Source organism: Pectinophora gossypiella, chromosome 10, assembly GCF_024362695.1.
Source record: "Pectinophora gossypiella chromosome 10, ilPecGoss1.1, whole genome shotgun sequence".
In the NCBI taxonomy this organism is placed as follows: domain Eukaryota; kingdom Metazoa; phylum Arthropoda; class Insecta; order Lepidoptera; family Gelechiidae; genus Pectinophora; species Pectinophora gossypiella.
Window position 1 is genome coordinate 13,245,936 of NC_065413.1, and position 19,410 is coordinate 13,265,345.

At 35.5% G+C, this 19,410-nt stretch overlaps 1 protein-coding gene across 1 annotated transcript; it reads left to right on the forward strand.

The window, feature by feature from the left end:
• Positions 1-1,183: 1,183 nt before the first annotated feature.
• Positions 1,184-18,127, forward strand: LOC126370140 (uncharacterized). Its single transcript, XM_050014889.1, has 3 exons — positions 1,184-1,534; positions 16,170-16,559; positions 16,808-18,127. Exons 2-3 carry the CDS (start codon positions 16,256-16,258, stop codon positions 17,071-17,073), a joined length of 570 nt encoding a protein of 189 aa, XP_049870846.1. The 5' UTR covers positions 1,184-1,534; positions 16,170-16,255; the 3' UTR covers positions 17,074-18,127.
• The last annotated feature ends 1,283 nt before the right edge of the window (positions 18,128-19,410 follow it).

The window sequence follows — 19,410 nt, forward strand, 5'->3', positions numbered from 1 at the left end:
AGTGGTGGTGGCATACAGTATTACCAAAGTAACACCATAAACATGACGATCTACATGAATGCTAACGTCCATAGAGTATTATCGTGTCGGACTGGGTTTGTGTCCTATACTGCCAATAATTAAGAAATACCGAACATAATTTTATAAAAATAAGACGCCACCCGTTAGATAAGCTCTGGCACATTGTTACAAGAACCGACGAAGTAGGTAGCAGGAATATGTATAAAACAACCAATAATCTCTCATAGTAGTGTGATTGTGCAAGTGATCGTTTTTATGCGTAGGTAAAATGTGTGTACGTATGTGCGGTGGTCTTATTGATACCTAACCGATTCTTTCCAATATCAATAAGGTTAAAGACAGTAAAGTTCCTTACCATCCGTTGTGCAGGGCACGTCTATTTGCCTAAGCATTTCACCTGTATCCACTTACTCCTCAGAAGCTATGTAGAAGTAACGTGTAATAGGGTGCGATCCTATAGCCATTAAACGGGCACAAATCCTAGAAACATGATATCAATTATTTATGATCCAAACTTATGAAGTCATAAAGTAGAATTCAATAATTTAAGAGTCCGAACCGGGAGTCGAACCCGTGACATTACGATCCGATCTTTCACGTTACCACAGATCACGGATCTCAGAGGACTTTTATTAATGATGTTCAAAATGCTGTCGATTATCAAAATTCTGAGTTAAAGTTAAGAGTAATTACCTATCTATGTTCTATTCTATGCCATTGAAGCGAGCGAGAGAACTGTCGCTGTTTTTTTTTACATAATGCTATGCGGCCGGAGATCGTCTCTCCTTGTACCATGCAATGGAAAATAGATAGAACTATTATACATGGTATAATTTTATACCTAGTAATTTTATTAATAGGTGAACCCTTGTCATAAAATAAAGGTTATGTTCGCTCCCGTGCGTGTGTCGAGTGCGCGCACGCCTGTGCGCCCGTACCTGCTCTGCTCCTTTCTCGTTTTCCTTTCTATGACTTTTTTAATACACATTCAACATATTACATTATTTATTAGCTTCTTATTGTGATTTTTTAAACCCCGTCATACATGCATTATATTTTTATTTTTTTACTACGAGTTTATAATAAGGCTGAATAGTTTCAATTTTTAGCCTACAAATCTCTCTATCAATTTATAAATAAAACAATCTTGACGCTTCGGGATAACCTAAAAATTGTGTTGTTTATTTTCATATTAAGACTTCTATTCTGATTTATAAATATTCATTTCCTGTATCCTCGCTTTTAATTAATAAGAGAGAAATTAATTATGTGTAAAATGTGTGACAAACTCGCTTTAATTTATTGGATCGTATTAGTGGTGTTTACAGTCTCAAAAAGATGCCAAATCTATTTTCCTACAATAAAAGCAATATAAATTACATAAAAAGCATTATTTTGAATAATTAGAAGTGTAGTGAGTGATATTTACGTGGGAAAGTGGTAAATATCAATGTGTGATAGTGTTTGGCCTTGGAAGATTTTGCTGTTTGGAAGTTGAGTGAAAATACAAAAGGTACCTACCTGTTTATATTATAATTTTATGTAGTAATCATTATTATTAACTGCAATAAATTAATGTTACAACGCATATTTCTTAACAGAAATGGCAATAAGCATCAATGGGAAATAGGCATAGCCCTGTTCATATAAATATCATAACATTTGCACATTGGTGATTCTTGTGCGATAAATCAAACGATAATTACTCTCGTATGGATGTCTGTAGAGAGTAGTGTATGACATAGTTTGTGTATGTGTAAGCATGTTAGATAAATAAATTAATACAAAAATTATAAACAAAGAATTGAAGTACCTACCTATACAGTTTAAATTTGACGTTTTGATTCTTAATTTGACTAATATGTTTTCAGGTAAGTGATACTAACCTCGAATGTCATCAGCAGTAGATTTTGGTAAGTGGATTTATGTCTTTTTATTTACTTATTACTTTAAACAGATATACTAAGCAATGATATTTTAAATAAAATAAACTTACATGTTGTAATAGAGGAGACGTATTATTATTTTTTTTAATATATTTTGTATTTTTTGTACTCTGCTTAAGGTGAAATCAACATGAATTCAAACTCATAAAGTCCAATTTATTGGCTTAGGATGGTTAGTATTAAATCTCTTGTTCACAAATAAAATAGACTTACAAGTTGTGATAGAGGAGACATTAATTTTTTTAAATATATTTTTTATATTTTTTTACTCTGCTTAAGGTGAAATCTACATAATACAAATGTGAATTTAAACTAACTCATAAAGTCCAATTCAGTGCTTTAGAATGGTTTGTATTAAAACTCTTGTTTGCAAAGTTTTGAGTTTAACTTCTTTTATTATAATGTTTTTGGCGGCGAGAGTGTGCAACCGCCGAAGAATGTTTTCGGGATACTGAACAGAGCACCCACACATAGCAGATGACCGACTAGCTACAAGTTGGTAACGTGACTAGGGATCCACGATCCAACAGTATCATAATTATGCGTTATTATAATTATGCGGCGCGCTGTGTGCGGTTGTGTAGACTTTGCTTGCACATTTGAGGACTATACTCAATGCCATCTGTTGGTTATGAGCGGAACTAGCTGGTCAGCTAGTTGGGTCCACCAGATGTTTATGCATATATTTTTTTTTTCTTATTTTTAACGAGGCTTTGAACACCCTGAGTGATATAATCTTAAAATTAATTTTAATAAAACCTTTGCTAGTTATATTATAATTTTGCCTATGTTTTTTCTGTGTTTATTAAAAAAATAAACTTTTATTTTATTCAATTGTGACATTTATTTATTGATCTTTGGTTATTTTCTGGTTGAGTTGTGTTGCTTGAATCTTATAAAATATTTTTTTACATAAAGTATTTTTAACATTAGATTTGATTTTATTTTCTATCATTTTCTGATATATATGGTATTTTATTGTAAAAATAACTCCAAAAAAGATGAATTTTTGTTTAGTTTTATTCATACCAGAGCCATTCAAGTGGCTAGTCATATCATACCTACAGAAATTAGACGCTAAAACAGCCGATGTTGAACAATGAAAAAAAAAATAAGCATCTGCACCGAAATCGGCTGACCACATGGAAAAGGATGGTTTTTAAATAAAGAATATTTTGTTGTTGCATTACACTTTCTTTATCCTTAAGTAAAGTATTTTAGTTGTAGTTCTTTTTAGACCTAGGGTGGTATTAATAAACGAATCTCAGCTGAGACTGCCCTCAAGATCATGCTTAAGTCTCTGTTTTTATATGAGAACTGTCACATTGACATGATCTTGAGGGCAGTCTCGAAGTTGAGATTAGTTTATTAATACCACCCCTAGTTTGGTAAAACTGTAACTACGTGTTGCTGACTGTTCGCCTTTTTTTAGAGATACACTTCATAACATCCAAGAAAGGACACAGATTGTTGGTTTACGAGCACTATACCTACGCTATTAACTGCAAGAGTAAGAATAAGACCAGTTGGGCTTGTTCGTCGCGGTGTTCGAAAAAATGTAACGCACAAATTGTCCTTACGAACGCCGATGAACTTGTGGTGTTAAATAACGAACACACACATCCACCGCCAGTCTTCTACGTGAATGAAGAAGGAGAATACGTCAGAGTCAGTGATAGAAAGTTGAGCAAGATGACAGTCTTGGAAGAGGAGCAACTCATGAAGATTGAGTCACTCGACGAATATGAAGAAGCTAAGTTGGCGACGTAAATTAGTCAATATGTAAACTATAAGTAATTTATTATATGTATATATAGGGTTGCCATACGTGCAGGTAGCCGTACAATTACGCTTGGGTGTTAGCGATGTGCCTTTCCCGCAAATGTTCCCACTTTGGGAATATTCCCGGCAGTTTTTTTTTTTTGACGTGACTTATTGTAGATTTGCCGCAGATGGCATTAACTACTTGGCCGGACAAATGGGGAGCGCTGAAGGCTCTCGCCCGATACAACGTTTAAGACAGGCCTGAGGGTGCCCAGTTGGGCGCGAACCTCGGCTCAGGGCGTCGTCTGAGAGGAAAAATATTTGAAAGAATTAATCGACCCTAGTGGGTCGATCGATACCGATAAGCGCTGAATGAGGGAAATCGTCGACCACGCCGGCGGGGTCGGTATCGGGGTCCTGTTCCCGGCAGTAAAAAAGCTCAAAACGTATGTAAAAAACCTTTATCACCTAACCTTTGCACAAATGGGTCCAGAGCAAGAAAGAACAATTAAAAAAAAAAGCAGCCAGTGTCCTTACTATTAAAGAGTTTTAACAACGGGTACATTTTTCTGTTTGGGACCATTCCCGGGAACGGCACTACACCTGGGTGTTAGTGACACCGCACCGAAACCTTTGGGGGATGATTCAGATCATTTTTTTTTTTTTTTTAACGTTGGGAAATGCATTACGCATACCACGCCGCCCGGGGACGACAACGTGGTTATGTGGGACTCCCCGGGTGTCGCCACCCGGTATACCCACTAAAACCCAACGGTGTTCCTCCTTGCCGCCCTGTGGCGGGGATACGGGAACGCAATTGCACACAACCGCGTCCCCGCCGGCGGATGCCCTTTCGCGGCGGATTCAGACCATGATTCTAATTTAACCAAGTGGAATTTCCTGTCGAAAAAATAATGAAAATTTGTGTTTTTTAAAACTATTTTCAGTTCTATATTTATTTATTTATTTATTTTGCGACAGAAAATTCCACTTGATATCAACTCTGAAACATGATCTAAGTCATCCCATGAAATGTTTTTTGCGCTGTCACTAACACCCTGTAAAGGGATAACTAGCAATCATGTATTAGGTACATATTGCAGGCAAAATAAAAATAAGTGTGTAAATTGAAAACTTTTCACTTACATAAATCCTACCATTTAGGTATATGATGGAGCTGATTCCAGAATATACCATCTAAGTTTATACTAAATTATACCTGTCATTTTCTTATCCGCCGAAAAGGAAAGGGACGGTTAATCGACAGGCATCAAAGGAGATCATCGGCTTTCCATACTTTCGCCGGCCCAAATTTGAAAGTGCCGGCCAGAGAAAAAAAATGTGTCGAACCTTTCGAGTAGATTGCTCTGAACATTTTTTACTATGACACCAAACGTGTATGACCATTAGTTTGGCTTTAATTGGATTTTAAAAATCACGATTTTTCATACATTTTGTAAAAAAAAATATTATGTCCGTTAGGAAAAAGAGGTATACAGGTGTATTACAAAGGACCGTTAGAACATCTATTAGTATGGCGCCAAACTTCTATGACCATTATTTTGACATTTTATTGGACTTTCCGTTTTGGTTAATATGTTAAAATGCCGGCCATCGAAAAAAATACGTCAAATCTGTCTAATAGTTGCTTCTCAATATATTTTAATATGACACCAAACATCTATGACCATTATTTTGACTTTTATTGGAATTTACGTTTTAGTTCAAATGTGAAAAGTGCCGACCAACAAAAATACCATGTTGAGTGTATCGAGTAGATGCCTGTTAACATTTTTTTCTATAGCGCCAAAGGTCTATGACCATTAGTTTGCCTTTTATTGTATTTTAAAAATCTTGATTTCTTATTTATTTTGTTAAAAAATAAAGTGCTTTGGGCAAAAATTGTGGTACGGCGGATTACAAAGGACCTTTAGAACATTTAATAATCTGGCACGAAACATTTTTGACCATTATTTGGACTTTTATTCGTCTCTCTTTCCGTTTTGGTTCAAATGGGAAAATGTCAGCCAGCGAAACAAAATAAGTCAAATCTTTTGGTAAATTACTTGAAACGTATTTTTTTACTATATTACCAAATGTAGACTTTGGCGTTTATTGGACTTTTAAAAAATCTTTTTTATATACATTTTAACAATGACAACAAGCAGAGCTTTCCCAATGACTAGTTATTAGTCAGATGAATACTTTGTGTTATTGTTTTGTGTGTTGTTAGGTGAACTTCTATATTAATACTATCTGATTTTAGATACTACGTTGGCTGTAGTTTTTACATTCGACTCAACGTTACAGCCTAAGTTTAGGTTGAATTATGGTATTGATTCATCTTGATCGTAGATGGTTACCACCCTCCAAAGATAAGCTTGCCATCTAGTGACGAAACTCGTATTTTGACATGACGTCTGAAGAAGCTGTTAGTGAAGACAGGAGTCGGGTAGTTATACTTTGCATGTATGCCGATCACAATGTCCTGGTGCTACTCAGCCCATATAGCATAGTACCTCACATTTCTTAAAAAAAAATAAGCTTCTAAAGCGTGTATCACAGTCAGGTGAGATAGTGGTCAAACGAAAACCTATTTTTGATTTATAAAAATGTGTCCAAAGACGACCACGATATTATGCCTTTACCTGCATTATCGCCAGATAAAACTTTTTTCGCCAAAGTGTAGGCATCTATGAAAACTCCAGATTTTTGAGAAATCTAATTGAGTTCAAAATAGTGGTCATAGACGTTTAATGTCATAGTAATAAATATTCTGACGATCCTTTAAATAACGCGCCTGTCATATTTTATTTTATAGCAAAATAAATCAAAAATCGAGATTTTAAAAATCCAACAACAGCCAAACTAATGGTCATACACGTTTATTGTTATAGTGAATAATGTTTACAGGTATCTTCTCGATAGTTTTGACATGTGTTTTTTGCTGACCGGCACTTTTCACATAGAAACTAAAACGTAAAGTCCAATAAAAGCCAAAATAATGGTCATAGACGTTTGGTGCCATAATAATAAATGGTCAAATGGATAAGTTTTAATGGGATATACCAATATTGTTTCTTGGCCGGCACTTCACATATTCACCAAAATGTATGAAAAATACAAGTTTTTTTTTAATTCAAATATAACCGAAAATATTGACGCTACAGCTTTGGTGCCATAGTAATAAATGCTCAGACGGATAAGTTCTTAGGACATATACCATTATTGTTACTTGGCCGGCACTTCACATTTTCACCAAAAATGTATGAAAATTACAGTTATTTTAATTCGAATAAAACCGAAGATATTAACCCTACAGCTTTGGTGCCATAGTAATAAATACTCAGACGGATAAGATCTAACGGAATATAGCAAAATTATTTTTTGGCCGGCACTTTGACTTCTGGGCCGAAATCCGATGATCTCCTTTATGGAACATAATTTTATGCAATAAATAAAAATAAACCCTCCCAAACTTTTATATTGCCCAATAACCCTACAGGATTAAGTTGACAGCACACATCAAACGGGTTGCCTATCAGCGAGATTATTCATCCACTCACTCAATAATTTTAAAATTGACAGTTGTCAACTTGTCAATCATCCATCCCGCGATAAGAAAATGACTGGTATAACTTAAAATTAAATTAGTGTCTGCAGGTATCAGGGCCAGTAGCTTAGCAATTCGAATGGGTTCTTAAAATATTTCTAAAATTTTTCATTTCCACAGATACAATTCGTTACTTGAAATCGGAAAACGGAAAAAGGATCATAATGTATGATAGTCATACATATTCCATGAGGAATAAATTGGACCTGCGTTGTTCAAGATACTTTAGGGGCAAATGTCCGGCAAAGATAAAAATTAATGAAGAAGGAAAAGTCCTGATTGCGAACAATTATCATAACCACCCTACTCCAAAATTCCATGTTACTTCTGACGGACTGTACATTAAATTGTAACATGAATGGCAACGAACTTTGTATATACCTACCTACATATAATACGCTAAATAAAAACTTAATCAAATGAGATAGGTAGGTTTTTACGAAACGTTAAAACAAATATTTTCTTTTTGTCTTTTTTTTTGTTTTGGTTTTCCCCGAAGGGTAAGGCAAAGGGAACTATGCCCATACAGCCATGTCTTACGTATTTTTTTTTCTTGATGATTAATGGAATGATGAAAGGTGATGATGATGAAACCTAAGCCCCCACCCTCGGAGTAGACTCCCACTCCGAACCCCAAACGAATTAACTCAAAATTCCGCATAAACTTTCAAGTTATGAAGCGGCTTGTTGGCACGAAGCGAAAATAGATAGGTACACCTTGTTTATTGAATATTCCGATATAATAACACTATCGCGAATGTTTTCTGACTAACTTAATGCGATCATTATCCACAAAACACCACTTCGTATTAATTATTTAGATTATTCAATGAAGAAAGCAACTGTTCCGTTCCCGTTCCCGCCAAAAAGCCTAAAACAAAATATTTTTATGGAACTTTCATAGAAATAGGTACATAATCGTGACGTCATCAATAAACGTGGTTGATCGATGTAATTTCATTAGTACGTAATAAATAATAAGTCAAAAATAAAATTGCCATTTGTTGGCGTTATTAGGCTGAGAAAGGTCCTCCTTTCTCCCCCTTTCCCCTCATATGGCTCATGTTACGGCTACGTACTTACTTAAGTAAACAGTAGCCGGAGACGACTGCTTAACGTATCCTCCGAAGCACAAATCATCTTACTTTCGGACTTCAACTGGTATCAGTTCTTAACCTAACCAAACCATAGATCATAAAGTGATTTTTGTGATATGTCCCCACCCGGATTCGAAACCACGAACCTCAACCACGTGAGGACGGAGGCCGTTGTTCGTATTCTTTACTATTATTTACTGTTTTAATTTGTCACTGCAACCTCAATCTTCGACGAGTTTTCAATCAAATCAAAATCAAAACCACCTGGTGTTTCTATGAATTCCACCACAGATTACCACAGATACAATTTAATACCTGAAAAAATAAAATGAAAGAAACGACCCTTAAGAAGCTAGCCGTACTCTCTCTCTCTCTCTTTCTCTCCTTGGTATTTATTATTCCCTTCTGATGGTGAGGTCTGCCTTCTTCGTAATCCTCTTCCACTTCGCTCTTCGGACGTGTCGTTCGCGGAGACATTGCACGAGCACAGGCCCTTTTCGACCACATCCGCCCATCTTTTTTTTTGTCGTCCTCTTGGTATAAGCCCTGGTGTAAGCCGTGGTAAAGAAGCATCGTACTGTGTAATATATATATAAATATATATAATAAAATATACGTATACAGGGTGTTAGTGACATTGTAAAGAATACTGAGGGGGATGATTCAGACCATGATTCTGAGTTGATATCAAGTAGAATTTTCCGTTGCAAAATTCATGATTTTTTTTAGTAAAAATTTCCGATTTTTTTGTTATTGTTAAAGCCTGTGTGGTATTCTGATGTATAAGCTACATTACTGTAAAGTTTAATTAAAATCCATTCAGTAGTTTTTGCGTGAAAGAGTAACAAACATTCATACTCCCAAACTTTCACATTTATAATATTAGTAAGATTTTCAATTCTATACTTTTGCGATGGAAATTTCTACTTGATAACTCAGAATAAGTAATCAGCTGAATCAGCCCTCTCGGTATTCGTTACGATGTCACTTACACCTGACTGTATATATATATATATATGTATACCATACCTACATATTTCTATAAATCCAAATCAGTCCTGCGATGTTCCGGAAACAGTAACTCACGAAAAAGAAAATATTATTTATAAGCAATATTTCTGATGAATTGTATATTAAATTGCATAAGAGCAAATAGCCAAAACTATTTCTTTTTATTTGGTGTATAATAAAATATATGATTATTTTAAAGGTTTGTTTTATTTCTTTCCGCTAATCGAGTATGATTGTTTACATGATTTTATACCTTATGTACCTATTATTAATTACCAATTACAGTTCGGTCGTTAGGGACTGAGGAGCATGTCACTAAAATTTTTGTCCCGACGACTCGAACCGCAGCTTATAACATGGGGAGTTAAAAAAGCCACATCGAAGCAATTAATTTAAAAAAGCAATATTGCCATTTGACATTTGCCCATATAAAAGTACCTAAGTGCGCAATGCAAACAAATATCAAATTTAAATATTGCTTTTTTAGATGAATTATTTCGATGTGGCGTTTTTAACCCCTCATTTGTTCAATACTACATATTAGTAGTATCTACTACTCACATACAACATATCTATGTTATTAAACTAATCGTCTTAAATCCAACCATGTTTACGAATTACATTATTTATTTCAGGGCCCGTCCTCATAAAAGCTTCGAAGAAAAAATACGTACTGCTGTATAAAATGTATACATTCTCTCGAAGGACGAAATCTAAAAAAGGAACTGTATGGAAGTGCACTGCAAGTAAAACTGACGAGTGCAAAGCTAGCTTGACAACTGATGACAACTTAAACGTGGTACTTTACAAAGGAAATCATGAACATGATAGGCCTAAAGTTGAAAATAAGCCGAAACACGTCTATTTTACAACTGTTCAGTAAATTGCGAAAGGATTATTATAGAGTGCTTATTATTAATTATTGTGTAGAATCTAGCAGCGCATGTTAGCCCTGCTGATCAAAATAAAGAGTAGCAATATAGGTAGCAACTCATAATCTGATCATATATTCCTTCTCTTTGCAAGGTCTTTAATCATAGCTAGTATTAAAAATATTATGTTACATCACTAACATTTAAGATTATTGTTCATTGTATATTACAAAGATGTCAAATCTATGAAAACCACGTGTGTTGCTCTGTACTTAGGTACCGGAGTAAAGCCTACCTTAGAATAAGGCTAGAGAAGTACCTATATTCGAAATAAGCATATTTTGCAGCTTGTCTTTTTAAATCTTAGGTTAAATAATTGGGGATTGGTTTAAAATTTACGTTTATGATCACACGTAGTATTATTTTCTTTAATATTAAAATTGTTCTGATTTGAGAAAGCCACGCAGCAGCGGGGCTATTTCTCCTATTTTTATGTGATTAACTCTAATTTACATTGCGAATACCTCCTTATTAATATAACTGTAAATATCTACGCCATTTTCATATCTATTGAGTGAATTATACCTGTACTAAACCTCTCGTCACAAATCCGGCGTGATTGGGCGAAAGTGTGACGACAGTGTGGCGAGAGTTCAAAACTAGTAAAGCAATGAACTTGGTTTCTTAATTTACTTACAAATAAATCTCCTTGGTGCATACATATTAAGTATAATTGCTCTTAGATCTGCTTAAAGTTTAATCGCATCTTTTGTAAACGTTTTTGTGTATTATCTTGTATGGTAATGGTACCTACCAATAGAGAATAAATATAAAAAAAGTTAAGAATAATTACTTTGGTGACCACTGTGCATGACCGATAGCTAACATGTGAGCTATATATCGATTGAACTGTGTGTATACACATAAGTAAGTAGTATTACCTACTTATAATAATAAGAATAGTTTTATACGTATATTTTATTTATTATTAAAATAAAGTTTTTATATGTATAGGGATTTCTACCTAAAGATCGTAGTGCGGAACTATACCGTCTAATTCCAAGCATTTGAACAACATGGGTAAAATGTTATTTTTTTTTAATTTCATCTACCTCAACAAGAATTATCTGTTGTAGTTACAATGTACTTTGTGTTTTTATTTTTATCAAATAATTTTTCATATTTTGTCATTATTTAGGATATTATAAATAACAAAAGCATTTATTTCGAATATTACTATAATATGTTAGTTACAAATTACTTAAAAACTAATGTTAGTGTGTCATTGGCAAACAAAAAAATTTACGTATATGAATTTATTTATTATGAGACTTTTATATTTAGAACCATAACATAACAATCGTGTTGTTTATTAATAAAATCATTACTTAATTCTGTAGTAAAATTGCGTTTAATTTCATCCTGAAAATCTTATATTATATCTTTGACCTTTCTTTGTAAATATTGTACCTTTCTGTTCGAAGTTTAAAAATGTAACGATCCGCAGCCGGTAGTACCGGGTGAGAGCCTTCAGCGCTCCCCATTTGTCCGGCCAAGTAGTTAATGCCATCTGCGGCAAATCTACAATAAGTCACGTAAAAAAAAGCAGGCGGTAGCTACTTTGAAAATAGGCCTCCTTCGACTTTCGTTAGCGTGTATGAAAAGTTTTTAACTTATAAGTTTATTATAATTACGAGAGAGTTAGGGCGGGTAGCACTTTGGACGCGTTTTCGTGCGAATTTTTCTTGTCCGTGCTAATTATTCGGTGAGTTTTGGAACACAGGAAGTCAATATTTATAGTGTTACCGCAAAAATATCCTAGAATCGTTTGTCTTTTGTTGTTTGGTAACATATTATGTATGTTAACTTAGAACTTTTGTATGTTCTAAGTGTTTTTTGCAAAAAGACAAATTGTTTTTGGATATTCTATTGACGTCAGGTGCATAAAGACTCGGCAAGAACGCAAACTAATGCAAGTTGGTCGTAGAGTGTACGACGCAAATTCGAACGAACAAATTCAAATTCAAAAATATCTTTATTCAGTAGGTAACATAGTTACACTTTGAATCGTCAATTTTTACATAACGAACGTCTCATCCGCCTAAAACTACTGCAGCTTCTCACAACCTGTATAGCCGGGGAAAAGAAGCTGCAAGAAAAACCTCGGCACAGGGCCCTAGACGTTCTTTAAAAAAAATAAAAATAAACATAAAATATTGATATACAATTGAGTAATTTAGCTGCCTAATATCAGTTCTCAGACAGGCGCGCAAAACACGCGTCCAAAGTGCGACCAGTTTTAATTTTACTATTACAATAACGATTACACTTCGCAGAACTCGAACCTTCACTAATATTATCAAGAAGAGGAAGACCTGTACTCCTGTTTCGTCAGTACACTTATTGGAAACATCACACTGCATTGGGGAAAATCTGCTGGTATTGCTCAACTAGGCATTGCCGAGCTAGGATCTATACTGACTATGAGAACCGTTTCATGATAAGCAAATATCAACATGCGCATTTACCTCCCAGCTTTGTACAGTAATTATTGTCCTTAATTAAGCAACTTCAGAATTAAAGTTTTATGTAAAATTATAACACTATTTTTCGCTCAGATCATAATTGGAATCCCGACTATATTATAAAAAATAAACTAAAAAAAGTGTCACTAAGTACTATAAGGTAAGGTTAGTAAGGTTTTTTTTTTCGAATATTCAGTACTAATATTATATATTTTACAGTACAAGTAGTAACAGCGATAGATGGCGCTACGTTGCTGATGCTCAACGGATATTCGTTCACAAACCCATCACCAATGTCTGGAGGAGAGCGGTGGTACTGCTCAGGACGGATTCGCTTCAAATGCAGCGTATGCTTACACGTCAACGATGATTACGAACTCGTCTGCATATCCCACGAACACACCCACAAACCTCCTGTGTACGATAAAACACCTGATGGTCTCTACGTGGAAACGGCGCCAGAACTATCCAACTTTCAGATTTATCGACCTCCTGAACCTGAAGCTTAGTATGGAATCTAGAGGATTTAAGGACTGTGTATTTGTAAGAAAATTTTGTATGTAAGATGTAGCACCTAAGGACTAAACAGTAGAATCTTATAGTCTAAGAGAACCTACTTGCTATATGAATTCTGTATCTAAGGTTAAATTATAAATATTTAGTGTAGATCGCCGCTGTAAATAATGTGTGACCGCAGACAAGCGAGTTGAGTCCGCGCCACTAAGAACGCGCCACTAAAAACGCGCCACGAAGTCCCGCGGTCGCTGCGCTGTTTCTGCATAGAATAGAATAGTTTCCTAGGTCAAATATAAATTATAAAATTCTGATTACTAAATAAAGACAGACCTAAAGGTGACAAAAACGTTTTGTTTTTTTCTATTTTACTTATTTATGAATTTTAATAAAGAAAAATGTAATAATAAGTACCACATTTTATCACGTTTTCCTATGACGTCACAGATTGTCATACAAATTCCATAGTAATTTCGCGTTTTGACGTTAAATAAAATGTAATTGTTTTGACTACTTGGAAACTACCGCATTATGACTTGTCATTTAGTTCCATTGAAATCCGCGGGACTTCTTTCGTGGAGCATACTCTACACTTACGCTGAGCATATATTCTTGTATTCCATTATCATTTCAGTAAGTTGAATTATTAGATATCGATCTTGTAATTTACGGTACTCTTTATTATATTTTTGTGTCATTTTTACCCTGTGCAAAATGGGATAATGTTAGGGGGATGATTTACTGAATAAAATGTGAAATAAAATAATATGGTTACTTAATTTATATTTTATGGTAAGGTAAAACTTTAATATAGGTACCTATACCTACATTTATCGCGTGACTAGATTAAGGGAAACATAATTATAAGTGTTGAATTACACCACACAACTATTTTCTGTAATATATTACTGTAAAATATTAGTACTTACCGTATGTACCTAAATACGCCATTATTAAAAATATTTTTAGGGTGTTTTGTGCATCTTTTGAGGCTCATATTGCAAAATACATGTGGTTGTATAATGTATTATTCCGCCTGTATTTCGAAATTGTACCTAAAGTATTGGCCCAGTGATATTAATGTTAAGTGTCTATGAATTTACTCCAGGGTATTAAATACATTATTATCCTACCTTTATTAGAACTGTCTCTTTATGTCTATCAAGTGTTATATTTATAAAATAAATAAAGAAAACCTAGTGACCTATTCCTGTAGTTTCGAATTAAATCTTACGCTTTCAAAACACTACGAATAATTCGTTCTCAAAATCCAGACATTAAACAGACTCATCAAAATTTTGTTTTTCAGGTAACTGGAAAAACCATATTCTGGCGAAAATGGAGGGATCACCTCGCGTTGTGCGCCGGCGCTGCAAAGGATGCTATGACTTCAACGTTGGCATATACGGCAGTAAGACTGCCAAGAATAAAACCACAAAAGTCAACACTTATTGCGTACAATGCCGAGGTTTCTTCTGTCTTACCTGTTTTAATGGTATCCACCATGGGGTTTCACGTCCTAATCAAGAACCACACAAAGTGTTTGCGAAACCTCTTGCTCGGCCATCAGGCCAGAAGTCCTCAAATACTTCAGAATCTCAATCCCAGAATCAATCGGAAAATTCTGCCGCATGGTCGGACACAGTAACAGAATCCAACGAGGATGAGGAATAACCTTCAGAGCTCTCCGAAGGACGTATATACGGTCCTGGTGACCCGATTACTCAAACTATAGACGCAGCCGATCAGCTCGCGACAAAAAAACGCTTTAAAAACCCGATACCGACCCTGAGATCGGCGTGGTCGACGTTCTCCGTCATTCAGCGCTTATCGCTATTGGTCCACTGAGGTCGATTAATTCCTTTCGTCTGTTCTCTTACATTTTGTAGTTAATAAAAATAGCCATCTGAGGCATTTGAAAATTGCAAGTGTGAGTTTTCATACATGATCCTTATTAAAAGCCGACCCTTATAGGGTGCAAGTACCTTAGCAATATTGTTTTTTAAGATGATGTGGCCTTTTTAGACCCCAGCAGCAGATAAGTAATGTATAGGTAGTCTGTACAGATAGGGTAGATAGCTAGATTGGCCACTCACTTGGCCACCTGATAGGTTGCGAGATTTCACTTTTTATTAAATTTGTTTGTATTTATTGTGGTATTCATACCTTAATTTGCATTTTTCCAATAACATGACAGTCATAAGACTAGTACCTTTTCAAGTATTATTTACAATTGTACACGATAAACGATGAATACAACCTTACTAAATGGTCATAACCATTTCGCTAATTAGTGTAATGTTTGTAGATATTTGAAACGAGCAATATTTTTTAAAGGTTTTCAGTATTTTGATAACATTATTTTATATTGACATTATTTATTTCTGTATTTCTGTTCTGTATCCGAATATGAGTATTTTTTATTTATTTTAATTTTACAATAATTGTACATTAGTTAGGTATTATATATTATTATTACCTATGAATAAACATCTTGAAACTACTTGGTAGTATGAAATAAAGTCTATTCGACCACACATACACACATAATTTGTAAAATGTGCTGTAACTGTCAATATAAAAAATATACCGATTGAAGGTGCCATGTGTTTTATTTTAAACAAACTCTATCAATTTATTTGAAGTTAAGATTGGCAACGTCACTGATTGTAAACAGTGTTGCCATTTGTAACTTAAAAATACTCCAGTAATTAATAACTTACTATATATAGTTTAGGTAACTATGTTGGTGAAGGTATAAGATTGGATATCTGTTAAGATTTTTAAATGTAGATAATTGTTTACAGATACACAGGGTGACTTTAAAGAAGATTTTGAGGAGGACCTGGTTGAAACGAATACAGAAGAATTCCCTGAAATACCCGATGACTTAATGGTAATAATAAAGGAACATGGTCTTACTGACGATGAATTGACCTACGAAGTGACTGAAAATGTAGATCCGAGCGAGGAAGTGGCCGTTTTCATAGAGTCACGACGTGGCAAGACCATTCTTCAGTATAACGACCATAGATACCGGAAGGCTTATAAGTCAAAACATGGTGTCCGTTGGGTGTGCTCCATTGACAAGAACTGCCCTGCGTTTGTTTACTTGAACGACAATGATGAGATAATAATGTCGAACCAAGAACACACTCATACCGCGCCCATGCAACCAGCAATCGAAGCTCCTAATGGTAACTACTTTTTTGTCAATCAAATGTCTGTCGTTACAGTAGAGAATGCCTTGGATTCGACTCCCTAATAAATATGGTTTTAAGGGACTGTTACATCACTTACCTACGTGGTTTTCGTTTTTGTGGAATATACCGTATCAGTCGCTTCTTTAGATCATTTAGGCTGTGCTCTTGATCATATTATACAATGTCAGACTTTAAAATTACTCATGCTTAGTTTTTTTTTAAATTCCACTTTTTAATTTCAGACACGGCAGTGGTTATAACGTCCAGGAAAGGCAAGGAAATGTTACTGTTCAAACATTACACTTACAGGAAACAATACAACAAGGGTTCTAGGTCTCGTTGGGTTTGCTCGACGCTGAAGAACTGTCGCGCTTGCGTCTTTACAAACAACAGTAACGTCATCACGTCGGCTTTCGAAGAACATTGCCATGACCCGCCGAAGTACTATCTGAAGCCGAACCATGTGCTCGAAGCTTTAAGAGAGCCGCTTATATTTGAGTCTGATTAATTTCGCCCTGATTTTTCTAAGAGCCGTCTCGTTTGACCCTGGAACTTTGATTCTCTAAAAGCAACTAAGGAAAACTTCTATGCTTCTATCCTTCTCTGTTACACAGAACCGTCATTTGCTGGAGCGAGAGAGAGCGACCGCCCTCGGCAGAATCGAAGAGGCGACAGCGTGCGGTCGCTTTCTCTTGCTATAGAAGCATAGGAAAGTGCTATGAGGTCCTGCCAGATGTGGTTAAACCCTTATTCTCGTGGCCTAGGCTATGACGTCAGGTCTACGCAGAGGCCGCCTTATAAAGTGCGCTCCTCGCGTAATCTTGTTTATGTAAAACTGACCTGGCATCAACGTCAAGCGCAACTTTGCTATACGTCAATTCCACCCATGCAGGGCCTGCATCACAACCGCGCGTGGCGCAAATTATATCCAGATCTTCGTCCAATAAACGCAGCGAATGCTATCTACGTAGATAGAAATCGAGCGGCTATTGGTCGAAGCACTCGATATAATTCGTATTGCGTGCGCTTCCCGTGCCGCGAGGGCTGATCTCTCGAGATATTTCCTTATTTCTTGTGTAGACCTACATGTCGACTTCAAAAAGGGTTAATTTGCACAGGCCTCCCTCTTCATTCGGACGGTGCTCTTACATCCCTAAAATTTGGTAAAATTTTGCACAAGTTGTTGTAATTGTCACTCCAATAAGTGCAAACTGTGAACAATATTATAGGAATGCAATTTGTCTCTATCTTATACCTAGACAATGTTACAAATAATTATCATAGTATGTAGAGTAGAGACATAGTATTTTACAAAAAAAAAAATCAATAAAAAGTACGAAATTGAAAAATACTAAATGTGTTAAGATTTGTAAAAATCACGTTTACTATACCGTTTACTTATGATTATTGATCAAGTTTATTAGAATTAAAGTATTCACGTACTAGAGTTATTTTAACAGTGAATAATATTTTAAGTTATTTTTTAACATAGCGAGTATGATGTAAAATTAAGCCTTAACACTGTATGGGAATAAATGATAGTTATTATGTTTTAGTTTAAACGCTACTTTTTTCAATAAAATTAATCATTAATTTCACCTTTTGTAGTTTTAAAACTCCATAAATATTCTATCTTCCTTTCCAAGTAAGCAACATTTGAGAAAAGCAACCCTTTGCTCTTTGTAAACTATCTTCGCAATTATGAACCAAGGCAGGTACGTAAAGTAACTAGAATTTCTAAGTAGGTATCTACGATTTTTATACCATCACTTTTTAGGCAAAATCAGCAACCCTCATGCCATTTGCCTCATGTCATTGCCACTCTTTTGCTAGGCTGCACAAAGCTCTCGACACACAACCGGCGTGACAGGGCGAAAGCGCGACGCCTGTAGTTGTAATGAACTTAAAAATAGGAGAGACGTCACACTGTTGGCGGTGGCCGTCACGCCGAGCGCGTGTCGAGAGCTTAAGTTTATAATCATCCTTCAATTGGCCTGACATGAAACTTTATTCCGCAGCATCTATAGTCATGTCGAAGAGGGGACGACCGTTGCTCAAGTACCTAAACTACACATACGCGAAGTACCCTTACCCTCCAAAAGATGGGTTACGGTGGTACTGTTCGAGGGTGAAGAATTGCCGAGCTTCACTTCTCACGACACCTGAATATAACATCATATCTGTTTCGGGGAATCATAACCACGGACCAATCCCACAAGAAGACTCGTTGAGAATACCAATAAAAAAATGGCCACCGCCCCCGTGTTGGTACTATTAATTCTAAATGTTATTCTATATTTAAATCTCTATTTATTAAAACTTATAATCCTCAAATTAATAATTGTGTTTTTTTAATTATACTATCTACAAAACGTCTTAGATTAGAACACATTCATTTGGAGTCGCCGTAACCCAGGTTTGTCTTTTTTAAGAGCTAGCATAGATAGAAAAAACCGGTTAAACCGCTTCTAATAACTCTCGCCATTCTTCTGACACTCCATATAACTATCTCATTCTTATTGTGTGTCGCCTGATAAGTGCGAGCAAAACACAGTCCGCGTGCTCATGCTCCTCAGGGACTTACTAAGACCCAGAGGGCGAGAAGGCGGCGGCCGGCTTTGAATTGGTACAGTCATGAGCAATATCATGTAGGTACCCACTTCAGAGCCCTGTCGCACTAAAATATTTGACATTTAATGAGACTTACGGTTTAATCTGTCAAAAAAGTTAATGTGACATGGTTTCAAAGTGTATACATATTAGTACTCGTGATCGTACGGGGCGGAGTTACCGTTCTATACGTAGTATTCTATGCTCCCACCTAAATCCTATTCCTCTCCAAAAT

Coding starts and splice junctions, on each gene's coding strand:
- LOC126370140 (XM_050014889.1), top strand. CDS start 16,256: ATGGTAATAATAAAGGAACATGGTCTTACTGACGATGAATTGACCTAC. Junction 16,560..16,807: donor AGCAATCGAAGCTCCTAATG/GTAACTACTTTT, acceptor TTTTAATTTCAG/ACACGGCAGTGGTTATAACG.